General features: G+C 39.2%; 2 protein-coding genes across 3 annotated transcripts in view; one reads left to right on the forward strand and one right to left on the reverse strand.

The window, feature by feature from the left end:
• The window catches only part of LOC133639450 (target of Myb1 membrane trafficking protein-like), an 862139-nt gene that overhangs the window by 673238 nt on the left and 173269 nt on the right, over window positions 1-15632 (forward strand). The gene's annotated exons all lie outside the window — the stretch shown is intronic.
• The window catches only part of grk4 (G protein-coupled receptor kinase 4), a 165163-nt gene that overhangs the window by 22486 nt on the left and 127045 nt on the right, over window positions 1-15632 (reverse strand). For both annotated transcript variants that reach the window (XM_062032742.1, XM_062032743.1), the window contains 4 exons: window positions 3814-4004; window positions 1674-1711; window positions 1379-1468; window positions 1069-1277 (listed from right to left, as the gene is read on the reverse strand). In XM_062032742.1, coding sequence (XP_061888726.1) covers window positions 1069-1277; window positions 1379-1468; window positions 1674-1711; window positions 3814-4004 — 528 coding nt within the window. The remainder of the gene's footprint in view (window positions 1-1068; window positions 1278-1378; window positions 1469-1673; window positions 1712-3813; window positions 4005-15632) is intronic.

Raw genomic sequence — 15632 nt, forward strand, 5'->3', positions numbered from 1 at the left:
TTATAGTCTTTGGTATGACTCGGCTGTGATTTGAACTCAAACCTACCGATCTCAGGGCGGACACTCTAACCACTAGGCCACTGTAGAGTTTTAACTTGCACTTACAGATGTAGTGACAAACTGTAATTACTGAGAGTGGTTTTCTGAAGTGTTCCTGAGCCCATGTGGTGATATCCTTTACACACTGATGTTGCTTTTTGATGCAGTACCGCAAGAGGGATCGAAGGTCCGTAATATCATCGCTTACGTGCAGTGATTTCTCCAGATTCTTTGAACCTTTTGATGATATTACGGATCGTAGATGGTGAAATCCCTAAATTCCTTGCAATAGCTGGTTGAGAAATGTTGTTCTTAAACAATTTGCTCACGCATTTGTTCACGAAGTGGTGACCCTCGCCCTATCCTTGTTTGTGAATGACTGAGGAATTCATGGAAGCTGCTTTTATACCCAATCATGGCACCCACTTGTTCACTATTAGCCTGTTCACCTGTGGGATGTTCCAAATAAGTGTTTGATGAGCATTCCTCAACTTTCTTAGTCTTTTTTTCCACCTGTGCCAGCTTTTTTGAAACATGTTGCAGGCATCAAATTCCTAATATTTGCAAAAAATACCAAAGTTTTCCAGTTCGAACGTTAAGTATCTTGTCTTTGCAGTCTATTCAATTGAATACAAGTTGAAAAGGATTTGCAAATCATTGTATTCTGTTTTTATTTACGATTTACACAACGTGCCAACTTCACTGGTTTTGGGGTTTGTAGTGCGATCATTATTATCCACTAATATTAATCCAACATGAATCAGGTAATCAGAGAATCTTGGACACATTACAAGTTGCATGCTGCGGTTTTCTGCATGTGTTTTCAAAAGCTAGTTTTAACCAAATGAATTCAATCATTTGTTTTTAGTGCATGTAAACACACTAAGTGTTTGTATGTGGACCTGTGTCTAATTCAGAAGCCTCATAATAATAAGTAATGTCAAAGACCAAAATAGGGCCACAAACAAATTCTTGTTTCAGGTCACACAAAGCCTAGGGCTGGACATGGTTTTAGTCATTCATGCTCACCTGTCTGCAGATGTCCTTCGAGTCTTCAGAGAACTTCTCAGAATATTCCTCCTGATCCTCGCGCACTCGTCTGTCCACCTCCTCCCGCTTGACTCGTTCTTTGCGTTTGCGAAAGGGCGACTGGCCTTGGATCATTTCAAAGATGAGACAGCCCAGACCCCACCAGTCTGGACTGAAGGTGTAACTCTCATTTTGGATTACCTCTGGAGCTGAAGAAGTACGGAGGAAGAGAAGTTGGAAATATTGCAGGTTTGGGAAAAAATATTTTTACTAAAGAAAAGGACGGCTGACAAATAAGTCCATTTCATACCCATGTAACCAACAGTGCCTACTCTCCCTCGTATCGTCTCTGATTCCGGAATTTGCACAGCAAGACCCAAGTCTGAAATGCGGATGTGCCCTAAACAAAATGTAGAGATATAACAACACTTAAGGCTTTTCCCAAACCATGACAATAAAACTGTAATCTTTTTGAATGAAAAAAATTGTTCACAATGCTGCTGTGTTTGCACAATTTAGATCTTAAACAGCCACGGCATGCCAAGAACGCTCTCTTGCAGAGAAGCATTCCAACCAACAGATTAGAAGAAAAAAAACGTACATACCACGATCATCCAGAAGGATGTTTTCAGGTTTTAAATCTCTGGAAAAAGACAACAGTCAAAAAGTGAGCGAAAACTTACAGTGAACGTCACATTTAAGATGTGAAAACTTAATTACAATATTCACATAGAAAAAAAAAAAAGTTTAATCACTAGAAACAACTCATATATTGGATCTAATTATTATTGGAGCTACAGGTATATCTGATGTTTTTGCATCCCACTACTGTACCTTCAGGTAATACAATTATTCAAATTGATTGATTATAACTGATCTGTGAAATAGCCCTAAGACAATACAGTCAAACCTTGGTTTCCTTTTGTAATCCGCTCCAAAAAAAAAAATCTGACAAAAACCGAATCAATTTGTCCTCTAGGAAATAAACTATATATCAAATGAATCAGTTCCAGCCACACATAAATATTATAATTAAAAAGTCCAGAATCCAGACTGTGATGCGGCTCAGCCCCAAAATGCAATCACTTTATCCATATCCCATATCTGACATTTCCTAAAAGTTCAATCAAAATGTGCCCGTTAACTTTTTGACTATTCACTGTCTTTGTCTCTGTGGGTGGAGGAGGAGACGCTAGCATACTCACACAGAAGTTGAGGCTCGTAACGTAAACGTAAGGTAACATAGTAGAAATGATACGAATCAGTCCCAAAATGGAATAACTCTTTCCTTATCACATTTCTGACATTTCCTGAAAGTTAGATGAAAATCCGCCGTTAACTTCTTTGAGTTATCTATAGCGGAACGAAAGAAACGGAATGAACACTCTTTGTCTCTGTGGGTATTGGTGGATCCTATGGTGGATTATTTGGGCGCATCAATGCGTGGGATTCTTTGTTTGGACACCAAACACACTAGTTTGTTACATCCAGTGTTTGGTCATACAACAGCCAAGTTGGTATACAAAGAACAGTACAAAATTTTGGCATAGATTTTTTCAAAATACATTTTATAGAAAAAGTAAGGCTTTTCTTTTTTTGGCATTTATTCCACAATAGATTTGTTGAGTTTTAATACATTTAACAGACTGCATAACTGTGGCATCATAATTACACATACCTAAAGCACCTACCGTGTTTTCCGGATTATAAACCGCTACTTTTTTCCCAGGCTAATTTATGAATTGTTCTTCGCTAACTGCTAAATTATGGAATCGATTCAGCAAAAAAAATCAAACAATGTACTAACATTTACAACTTTAAGAAAGTGTTCAAAGTCAAAGTGTTTACAAAGTACAAGAAAGAAGAATCCTGATGACCATCTTGAACCGTATTAAAAAAGGAGAAAATCGTATTAATTTCATAAACGATGAATAAAGGCATCAATGACTTTTCTGTTTTGTTTTATCAGCCGTTTTACTGCCGTGCTACAGGCACCGTTTGGAAACAATTAAGGTATGGAAATAAACACTGACAAAAACTTTTAATGTAAATATCTAATTTCACAACATACCTATATATATCTGCGGCTTATTGTACGGTACGGCAAAGATATGAAAAAAAAATCTAGAATTTAGTGGGTGTGGCTTATGTACTGATGCGGCTTATAATTCATAAAACACGGTATTTTAAAAAGTGTTTTGTTCCCAATCCTGTCTAAATCCTACAAGCATGTTCCTAAAGGTTTTACAATGGCATTCATTAAGACTTTCTTTAGCAGTTCTGCCCCTTGACAAAACAACAACAGTTATTCCAAACAGATGCCCACTATCATGATTCATGAATGGGTGCAATCTTACTTGCCGATAAACAAGCACATCATTGACCATCGGGGTCATTTTCCCAGGCTTTCTTAGGCTTCTTTACCACTGAGAGCATCACCCATACAATTGTTTTCACAGGCAGTAGTCTGTTTGAGTATAATAAATAGTAGTAATCTCTCTTCAGTTGCCAAAATATATTTTTTCTTGGACAACAGGATAGTATAAAGGAGTTCTGGCAGTGTCAAACTCCTAACACATGCTTCTAGAAACAAAAATTTGCAAACATTCCTTAAACTTCTTGGCTTAACATAACTGATTTGTAACCCTGCGCACATGATTTACTACAGCTAAGACAGAATTGTCTGAGGCTATTCATTAATGCGGACGTAAAGTAGCTTTCATCCAAACACTTGAATTTGCTAACCTGTAGACTATCCTCTCACGGTGCAGGTCCTCAAGGCCACAGCAGATCTCAGCAGCGTAAAAGATGGCTCTCTGCTCATCAAAGCCAGAGTTGCCCATGTTGTAGATGTGGAATTTTAAGTCACCACCATTCATTATGGTCAACACCAGGCACAGCGCATCCTTGGTCTCATAGGCATATGCTAAACTAACCTGGAAAAGGGGGCACATTGGGATAGAGGCAACAGGGAGAAGTTGGGAAGACAGGAGTTGTATATGAGGCAAACGGGGGTAGAAGGGACAAAAGGAAGAGTAGTGGTAAGTAACCAGGAACAGATTGCTTTCATTCCATTCATGTGTCTTCACGTTTTACATACAATATGGAATAGACATTTCAAGAGGTGACAAAATAAAACATGTACACACAATTCACATTTTGGGGCCCAGACACACAAACACACTATGGCAGGGGTCTCAAACTAAATCGCACAGGAGGCCAAAATTCAAAGCACACTTCAGGCCGGACAGGATAAAGTACCACTGATAGTCACACACACACACTAGGTGTGGTGAAATTAACCTCTGCATTTGACCCATCCCCTTGTTGCACCCCCTGGGAGGTGAGGGGAGCAGTGAGCAACAGCGGTGCCCGCGCTCTGGAATCATTTTGGTGATTTAACCCCCAATTCCAACCCTTGATGCTGAGTGCCAAGCAGGGAGGTAATAGGTCCCATTTTCATAGTTTTTGGTTTAACTCGGCCGGGGTTTGAACTCACGACCTACCGATCTCAGGGCGGACACTCTAACCACAAGGCCACTATAAATTGACACACCACCACTCAATTTGTGTGTGAGTTTTATAACGAGCGATTAAAAAAACATTCATGTTGTATCCTGGATTCAGTGTAAGTGTGTGCAGGTTTTAAAGCTATAGGGGTGTTATGTTCCAGTCATTATGTGGTTGCTTTTTCTGGCTTGGACAAAATGGGCATGACGGCCAGTAAGCCGGTAAAAGTGTTTTTGTGGGACATATTTTACTTTTTTTTTTTAGATGTGTTGATTAACTTCTTTTTTTCAAACACTTGTGTAGAGAAATTGTGCATTTTGGAAAATTATTTTTGTTTGTCCATTCTTAAAGAGTTACATTTTTCGACAGTCTGAGAGTTCCTGAATGTGTCGTGACGGGTGAGTAAAATGAGGAAATACAATGGGAGAGAGGCGCTTGGTGTGCACGCTGAGACGGCAGTGGACATTGTTTTGCCTCATTTTAATTGTAACGATCACTTTAAAACCTGCTCAGTGGCCTTGTGGTTAGAATGTCCGCCCTAAGATCGGTAGGTCGTGAGTTCAAACCCCGTAGTCATACAAAAGACTATAAAAATGGGACCTATTACCTCCCTGCTTGGCACTCGGCATCAAGGGTTGGAATTTGGGGTTAAATCACCAAAATGATTCTCGAGCGCGGTCACCGCTGCTGCTCACTGCTCCCCTCACCTCCCAGGGGATGGAACAAGGGGATGGGTCAAACGCAGAGAGTAATTATTTCACCACACCTAGTGTGTGTGTGACTATCAGTGGTACTTTAACTTTAATAATTTAAGTGATTGTTGCTCAACCGTCTCCTTGTCATCTTTTTAACATGGGGGCAAAAGCTATGATATTTTATATGCACACAAAAACAGGAGAGACTTGTAACTTAAGTAGGGATGTCCGTAGAAAAGGGCAATTTTAGGTAGCCTTCTGCAGAAACCAGAAGAGTTGGTAAGTCCGAGCACGCGCCTGAGGAGCGAGTGTTTCTCATCATATCTTGCTGTTACACAATTATCACTTTTGGCTGTGTTATCATGCATCTTTAACCTTTGGGTCAACCTGGGACTTTTGTAGGTCTTTTTTATTGCCTTTGAAGATGACATCATGCAACAGAATGTTCATTTTTAAGATTAGCGGAATGATATATGGCCACAGAAGTTTTAAAGGAATTCATCTCAAAATATGCATTGTCCGTTCTTTGCCTAGTTAATTTTTAGCACAAGATATTGAGTGAGTATACATTGGAATACCCCGAGACCCTTTTGTCCCCTTTATAATGACCATGTTCTAAATATTTTATAAACCATTACATTATGCTTATTCCACGAAAACCAAATTAATCCAAGAATTTATCTTTGAAATTCGTGAAAATCCTATTAAAGGTGTAAATTGACCCCTTAAGCCAGGGGTGTCAAACTCATTTTAGCTCAGGGGCCGCATGGAGGAAAATCTATTACCAAGTGGGCCGGAATGATAAAATCATGGCATGATAACTTAAAAATAAAGATAACTCCAGGTTGTTTACTTTGTTTTACTTTGGCCAATAATAGAACAAGCACATTATGAAAACTTACAAATCACAAATAATCCTCTGGACAAAGCACTTCAAGTTTGTTGAAAATTCTGAGGAAATTGGTGCAGTTTCAAAAACACAATGAAGAAAACAATGAGCTTAGACTTTGTCTACAAAGCCAGGATTACACTTTAATTCACAGTCTTTCTGGGATTGAACAAAAAACACAACATGTAAACTCTTTGAGGTATCATATACCTCATTTGTCATGTCCACGTATCAATCCAGTGCTAACTCAACAAACCGTAACAAACGGAGGTAAAAACTATTCAAAAGGGTTACGTTTTCTCGCTTTTGACAGAGACATTATGGGGGCGTAAGGGTGGCAAATAACGATGTGTTCGAAGCAGAAGACATAAAACGGCAGGTTTTAAGTTTAATTTGGGTCGAGGGAGAGGAGCCGCAGCCACGCTTTACTTTGTACCTCTTGCTAGTCCTAACAGAATTGCTATTGTGACATCCAGTGGACACATTTAGAACAGCAGTTTCTTTCATTAAAAAAAAAATGCAGCTCATTTTAATACTTGGCACTTTGACACCCCTGCCTTAACCACTAGATACCGCCAGAGTACCATAGGGTACCATATATCCATATTAAACGCATATACACAATTTACATGTAATTATGAAGATGTTGGTGAGTTGGTAGTGACATAAGAGTTGTATGGATGTGGTTATGAATATTGCATAGCTTGTTTTTTGTCATAAATTTTTTTTTGGGTTGTCCTTGACAAAAAGAGCCTAAAACATACAAAAAAAATAAAATAAAATAAAAAAACTTTATATCGACGGATAGACCTAAAATTGATCTAGAGATTTAAGCATTGGAAGTAAAAAAAACATTATACAGTACAGGCCAAAAGTTTGGACACACTTTCTCATTCAATGCTTTTTTTTAATTGGTGCAGGGATTTTTTATTTATTTTTTGTCATAAAAAAGTACAATCATGTGTGCTTACGGACTGTATCCCTGCAGACTGTATTGATCTATATTGATATATAATGTAGGAACCAGAATATTAATAACAGAAACAAACAACCCTTTTGTGCGAATGAGTGTAAATGGGGGAGGGAGGTTTGGGTTGGTGCACTAATTGTAAGTGTATCTTGTGTTTTTTATGTTGATTTAATAATTAAAAATAAATACATTTTTTTAATTATTATTATTATTGTTTTATTATTTCTTGTGCGGCCCGGTACCAATCGATCCATGGACCGGTACCGGGACGCGGCCCGGTGGTTGGGGACCACTGCTGTATATGACTGACTTTGAAGGCTTTTATGGCTGAAACCTTTTCCGGTCCCCAGGACCTATAACACTCACCACATTTGGGGGATCCCTAAGTGTTAATGTGTTATTTTGTCCAGACAGTGTTTAATAGTTAAAGTGGTGCCGTTTTTAGTCGTGTACAATTCAAATATTGCTACTTATGGTGGTAATTTGACACCCTTTGTAAGAATGGTTTGTGTAATGAATCCTATTAATACCACTGGATCCTTTGTTAACTGTTGAAAAAAGAAAACAATTTCCCCTCCTTATTCCCACCAACCTTCCCCTCGCTCCCTGGAGGGTCAGTGACATGCACGGTATTGTGTATTACTGTAGCGTGTGTATCAGTGCAGTACAAGCAGGATGTTCATGAAGAGGAATTCCATCTGCTGCGGACTGTGCAGTAAAGAAGGGATGGGAAAATTCTTCTGCGCTATCTCCTGCACCCCACTACACACGAAAGGGGAGGCAAGATAGATACTAAGTGTCATTAACAACGCGCCACTCTATTCATCTTGGGTGCAGAAACACTGCAAAAAAGCAATTAAGTTGTAGTGCACGGTAGTAACATAGTTTATTACCAAATGTAACTCACCTCTAAAGCCAACTTTGTGTAAATATTTGACAAAAGCCTGTTCCTATAACTTTTCTACCTAAGTATTGTCTTTGTTGATCTGTCTGTGCTGCTACAGATCGTAACACCGCCGTGCACATTACAGCATGTGGCCAAGTAAAAAGAGGACCATAACATGAGGCAGTGTTTTTCAACCACTGTGCCGCGACACACTAGTGTGCCGTGAGATATCATTTCACCTAATTGGGTTAAAAATATATTTAGCAAACGAGTAATTATAATCCGCAAATAAAGTGCCGTTGTTGAATGTCAGTGCTGTATAGACCTCGGCAGAGTAACCGTGTAATACTCTTCCATATCAGTAGGTGGCAGCAGGTAGCTAAATGCTTTGTAAATGTCCGGAACATGGTTTGTCATGATCACAATATGCAGACGACAGCGGGAGGCAGCGTGCAGGTAAAAAGGTACATAATGCTTAAACCAATATTAAACAGAAGGCGAGTGCCCTAAGAAAAGGCATTGAAGCTTAGGGATGGCTATGCAAAACAAAACAAAAACTGAACTGGCTGCTAAGTAAACAAAAACAGAATGCTGGACGACAGCAAAGACTTACAGCGTGTGGAACAGCAGACGGCGTCCACAAAATAGGAAACACTACACACAGGAAAACCCCAAAAAACTCCAAATAGGTCACAGCGTGATGTGACAAGTCGTGACAGTACACCTACTTTGAGACAAACTATAGTGATGCATGTTTGGTTATTGTCATGTTTGTTGATCATGTTTTTGTTTTGGCCATGTGTTGTTTGTTTTTTGGACTCTTTTTAGTTCCTGGTTGCACTTCCTGGTTTGTTTGTTTCCATAGCAACTCATTAGTTTTCACCTGTCCTGTCACGCACCTGTTTCACGTTTTGAGTCACGCGCCTGTTTTCACTGATCATGTCACTATTTAAATCTGTCTGTTTCTGTTGTTCGTCCTGGCGACACCACATTCACACTCCTGCCACTCTGTTCACCCTCATGCTGATGATCCATGCTGCTCTTTTTCATGCTTTTTCTCATGCCAAGTAAGTTTTTGTTTATTAATGCCACAGTTAGTGTTTTTGTTTCGTTGTTCATAGTTTCTGCCTTTGTGCAAGTTTTGTTTTCATAGTCAAGTTTTTACCTCCGCTGTGAGCGCCTTTTGTTTGCACCTTTTTGATTAATTATAAAAAACATGTATTTAAATTCACGTCTCGCACGCGCCAATTTTCCGTTGCCTTCCGGAGAAACAAACCACGCCAAGGACCAAGTCATGACAGTTATGGTTTGAATTTATATCCAACAATTGCGAGAACGACTTTTTACTGTCAATATCGGCTGCTGAGTTTCATTTTTTTAAAGTTTTCTGCTAGTGGTGTGCCTCGGGATTTTTCCAATGAAAAAAATGTGCCTTGGCTCAAAAAAGGTTGATAAACACTGACATAAGGTAACAATATCTGTTGACAAAGAGAGAGCACTGATCAAAAAGACAAAGAACAGGAGGGGGGAGAGAGAGAGAGAGAGAGAGAGAGAGAGAGAGAGAGAGAGAGAGAGAGAGAGAGAGAGATAGAAGAAGGGTTTCGGAGAGCACTTGACTCTTCTCCTTGCTACTGCTGTTTGGTCAGTGTTGCTAGGCAACAGAGCAGCCCTTGTAGATAGAGAGGTACATGACGAGTCATCATTTCTGCCTGCAGCACAGAGAACGAACACACACACACACACACACACACACACACACGGAATCATGTGTCAGTCCCGGGTGACACAACCTTGAAGTGTAAGGTTCGGTAACAAGCCCATTCCAACCTGTGTGTGTGTGTGTGTGTGTGTGTGTGTGTGTGTGTGTGTGTGTGTGTGTGTGTGTGTGTGTGTGTGTGTGTGTGTGTGTGTGCTGGCCATGACTCACTCAAGCAAGACACTCAGCATAGTTCACCCTGCATCACAATACAACAACTCAAACAACTATTAGCTTCAAACGGAGAACAGAGAGACATTCCGTGTCGGCGCAGGTGACAGTCGAACACGTCAACGTGCGCTTGTGCAATAAGCACAGCGTGTTCCAGAAAAAACACATATTCACGGCATTCTGATCCCACCTGGAAGCTCCCTGTCATGTTCCGTGAGGAATAAAAAAAGACTTGGTGCTATAATCATTTCCCTGGAACTATAATTTTGAACAAAAACACTGGCTTTAATGCCAGAGCACCTGAGTTTATTACTGAGCTCAGTCGGTCCATGTGGAAAGAACCACACATGCCTGCATTTCCAGCGACTAACATTTGATGTCATAAAGCCCAATTCAGGAGGTTTAACACCAACGACATTCTCACTACTTTGTAAGGACGGGATACTGTAAAATGGTTGATAACTCTTAAAAAATAATAAAGGGTTCTGCCACGTGTCGGTCTCACTGTTGGGAAGTTTGGACTCTCCATTGGAGCATTTGTGTGCAGGGATTAGTACTTTTCACATTTGAAACAACACGGTACGAATTCCCAGCAAGCACTGGTACTGAACGATACCCATTTTTGGTACTTTTGCGTGTTAAATAAGGCTGATTTGTTTAATAATAACAGCTATTTTTTTAATTTAACAGTAAGCTGATAATAATAACTGTGCTCTCTAGTTGTATTATCTTGATTTCTTTCACTTTCGAGTATCATTTGCAAGTATTATATAGTAGAATTCCAAGTAGATAAATGGCAGTAGTGTATAGCAGTGTTTTTCAACCTTTTCTGAGCCGAGGCACTCCACGAGCAGAAAACATTCAAAAATGAAATTCAGCAGCCGATATTGACAATAAAAAGTTGTTCTCGCAATTGTTGGATATGACTTTAAACCATAACCAACAATGCATCAATATAGCTCTTGTCTCAAAGTAGGTGTACTGTCACCACCTGTCACATCACGCCGTGACTTATTTGGAGTTTTTTGGTGTTTTTCTGTGTGTAGTGTTTTAGTTCTTGTCTAACGCTCCTATTTTGTTGTTGATTGTCATGTACGGATGTACTTTGTGGACGCCGTCTGCTGCTCCACAAGCTTTAAGTCTTTGCTGTCGTCCAGTATTCTGTTTTTGTTTACTTAGCAGCCAGTTCAGTTTTAGCTTCGTTTTGCATAGCCATCCCTAAGCTTCAATGCCTTTTCTTAGCGGCACTTGCCTTTTGTTTATTTTTGGTTTAAGCATTAGACACATTTTTACCTTCACGCTGCCTCCCGCTGTCGTCTGCATATTGTGATCACGACAAACCATGTTCCTGGCATCTACAAAGCAATTAGCTACCTGCTGCCACCTACTGATATGGAAGAGTATTACACAGTTACTCTGCCGATCTCTAGACAGCACAGACACTCAACAACGGCACATTTGTAGATTATAATTACTGGTTTGCAAAAAATATTTTTAACCCAATTAGGTGAAATTAGATAATCTCCCACGGCACACCAGACAATATCTCACGGTACACTAGTGTGCAGCGGCACAGTGGTTAAAAAACACTGGTGTATAGACTACAACAGGGGTTTCCAAACAGTTCGCTGGCTGATGTTTCTTTTGAGGAGTTCACCAAAGGGTCAACAAATATTTGGTTAAGCTGTCTGTATTTGTATAACTGTTCAATTAAGACAAAATGCCTCTCTTAAATGACAAATTGCAACAAAATAGCACAAAGACAATAACCGCACTGCTGGAGAGGAGTTCTGCTTCCCTGTAAAAGTACAGTTTAAATGCTGCCAGTCATTTAAATAAAACACAATCTTTTTGTCAAAGTAGCTCTAATACTGATTTTAAAAACACCTGAATTACAAGATGCAGATATTTTTTTTTAGTTTTTACACAAAATGTGATTTGTGGAAACCAACAAAGCTAATTCCTTTTACTTGGATTAAAATAAGATATGAAAATTAACATTACCAAAATGAGTAGCTCACAGTGATTTTCATTTTGTAAAAGTTGTTCTCAGAAGAAAAAAGGTCAGAGACTCCTGGACTACGGAGTGTCGCCTAGCCAGGGAGTAGTCTTTGCCTTTAAAGAGGACCTATTATGCAAAACCAACTATTCTTGCCTCTTAGTACCTGTTTTTGTGTATTTGGGATCTGCAGAAGTCCTGTAAATTTTGAATTAAACCATGGAGGCATGGCGGAGATATTTAGAAAACAATCTTGCCTTCCTTCTAACTTCCTCGAACAAACTGCCCCAATTGTGACATCAGCAGATATATATATGGTAGAAATGTACCCAAATGGGCTAGTCAGTCAATGTAGTCCAAAACTGTAATCGATAAGCTCCTCAGCTTTATCCTCTTGATGTGGGGCATGCACATGCATCCTCCGCTGTTGCCATTTCTAATTCATAATGTATAGTTCCAACTTATATCTGTCAGTAAACCTGCTATGGAAGCACTAAAAACTACAACATGGTTGATGGGGAGAAGACGCTGTCGAAGCGGAGCCACGTAAATAAGACTGAAGAGACGATCAGAAAGCGGCTTGAAGATGGTCTGTAAATCATAATCTTTGCAAAATCTTGATCAACAAACCACCATTACATGTTATGTAGATCACAAGGAAGTGTTTTAAATGTAGAAAACAATCTTAATATGACCCCTTTAAGCTGAATCTAGTCTTTTGTTGCATTCTAAAAAGTGTTTATAGTCTAAGTATTGTACCTAATACACACCAGCTGTTTGATTCTTAGTTGGAGTTTTCATTGCCTGATTTGAATCGCTAATGCTAATTGGTAGCATGTTTATTGCAATTCCAATGTAAATTAGCATAGACCTAGCGCATTTTGAAAAGTGGAGGCTAACTGTTTGTTCGTGTTTTTTCTATCAGGTATACTTGCTTTGTTGGACATAGGTATCGGAAATGGCACCGTTTGATATTACGTTAGTCGATTCCAAATAGTACTTATGAAAATTGGTCGGTACCTATAAAAATGCCGAATTCGGTACCCATGCTGGAAATGCGGACCACAAATTTTTGCAAAAACTACAATTCTTAGCTGTTTTTGTTTTTTTTTAACAAAAAATCCATACTGTAATATATACACTACCGTTCAAAAGTTTGGGGTCACCCAAACAATTTTGTGGAATAGCCTTCATTTCTAAGAACAAGAATAGACTGTCGAGTTTCAGATCAAAGTTCTCTTTTTCTGGCCATTTTGAGCGTTTAATTGACCCCACAAATGTGATGCTCCAGAAACTCAATCTGCTCAAAGGAAGGTCAGTTTTGTAGCTTCTGTAACGAGCTAAACTGTTTTCAGATGTGTGAACATGATTGCACAAGGGTTTTCTAATCATCAATTAGCCTTCTGAGCCAATGAGCAAACACATTGTACCATTAGAACACTGGAGTGATAGTTGCTGGAAATGGGCCTCTATACACCTATGCAGATTTTGCACCAAAAACCAGACATTTGCAGCTAGAATAGTCATTTACCACATTAGCAATGTATAGAGTGTATTTCTTTAAAGTTAAGACTAGTTTAAAGTTATCTTCATTGAAAAGTACAGTGCTTTTCCTTAAAAAATAAGGACATTTCAATGTGACCCCAAACTTTTGAACGGTAGTGTATATTTTTATTTTTAGCTTTATTTGTATTTAATTTGTGTACTTGGTTCACTTTATGCTTGCAATCTATACCCTTTGCTACTGTAACACTGTAAATGTCATCTTTGTAGGATAAATAAAGGATTATCTTATCTTATCTCATCCCTATCTGTGTATTGAATTTGCATGCTGTATGTGCCTAGGTCCCCCCCCCCCCCCCCCCCCCCAGTACTCCGCTCCCTCCCTTGCACATGACCCAAAAATGCATGGTCTTCTAATTGGAGACTATAAATTATCACACAGGTGTGAATATAAGTGCAAATATTTTTTTCTATGTGTGTCATTTATTGGTTGGCGACCAGTCCAAGTTTTACGTCAGCTCGGATCGGCTGAAGCTTACCCATGACTCTAATGAGGACAAGAGATATAGAAAAAGAATGCACAATTAAAGAGGCCACCTGACATTGCTGCTACCACAAGTATTTACAGTTAACACATTTTCTTATCCTTCATTTGGGAGCCATAAACAACTGCTGACATCTGTCTTTAAGGTTTGAAATGTTCCTATAATGTATCATCTGTCATTTTAAAGACTGTCAGCTTCACATTCTTGGTGCTTTGGCCCAGCATAAAAAGAACAAAAAATCCTGGTGACTTCCTGAAAGAGCGTTCAAGCCTGCTTTTCAAGCGGCAGCCAAAAAAACATGACACGCTCATGACTATGGCTCAGTTTATAGAATTGCTCCACATGAAAATCAGCCAAGTGCAACAGCACTATTAAGCGTTTTAGGCATGGTGATACAGTGACAGGGTAATGATTTTTTTTAGAAAGGGTGGGGGTCGGGAGTTCTGGCAAACATACACTTAGTCAGGACACTGTACTGCTTTCTTCGACATGCTGCATGCAGTGTGTTGTGTCCCACAAAACTCCACCGCAGACTCAATGACATTGCAACACGGCCCATGACAAGTTTCCCAATAAGAGAAGCATGCTGTGATATGGACGCAAATTATTACTAGGGATGTGCCAACCGATCGGCCACCGATCAGTATCGGCCAACTTTCGTGAAAAAGTAGGTGATTGCCATTGCCGATTAATGCCAATCACAAAAGGCAATCCCCTCTGGCTGATAAGCGGATAGCAGCTCCACAATGTGGAGCCACTCCTTTAAGGTAATATGAATTCCTTTCATTACGGAAAATGAACCACATTTGTAAGTAATTTAAGTGTCATTGTCAAGTACCATTATCACTGGAGGACGAGGCTATACATACACACACAGAGCGCGAGCTAGGAGCAGGCATGCTAATAGCTGTAGATGGAACTGCATTACAGCAGAAAGTAATCTGTTGTGAACAGGAAATGAAGTAGATTAATAACAATCTAGATAGAGCAGTGGTCCCCAACCACCGGGCCGCGGCCCGGTACCGGTCCGTGGACCGATTGGAAGTTAAAAAAAAAAAAAAAAAAAAATTTTTTTTTTTTTTTTTTAAATTAAATCAACATAAAAAACACAATATATACATTATATATCAATATACATCAATACAGTCTGCAGGGATACAGTCCGTAAGCACACATGATTGTATTTCTTTATGACAAAAAAAAAAAAAAAAAATTTTTTTTTTTTTTTTTACTACCACTCACCCCCCGGTCCGTGGGACAAATTTTCAAGCATTGACCGGTCCGCAAGTACAAAAAGGTTGGGGACCACTGAGATAGAGGACAATATAACAACAAGCCAACAACTGTTGGCTTGTCAGCCTTGTCACAGTCAAGTAAGTGGAGGGTGATTCAATCTATACGTTGGTAGTATTAGTATATGATCAATACTACAGTGATTAGGTCGATATTTTAAAGAAATTATTCCCTGGACACATGAGGACTTTGAGAGCAAAAACCGAAGGATTTAAAAGAGTAACAGTTTTTTCTTTTGTTTGCTTATTGTGTACTTTTGACTTTGTTTTACTAGAGCAATTGTATGTAATAAAAGAAAAGAATGTGTTGATATTGTTAAACTGTCAATAGCAGTCACCATAAATAAA

Source organism: Entelurus aequoreus, linkage group LG22 (genome assembly GCF_033978785.1).
Source record: "Entelurus aequoreus isolate RoL-2023_Sb linkage group LG22, RoL_Eaeq_v1.1, whole genome shotgun sequence".
NCBI classification, from domain to species: domain Eukaryota; kingdom Metazoa; phylum Chordata; class Actinopteri; order Syngnathiformes; family Syngnathidae; genus Entelurus; species Entelurus aequoreus.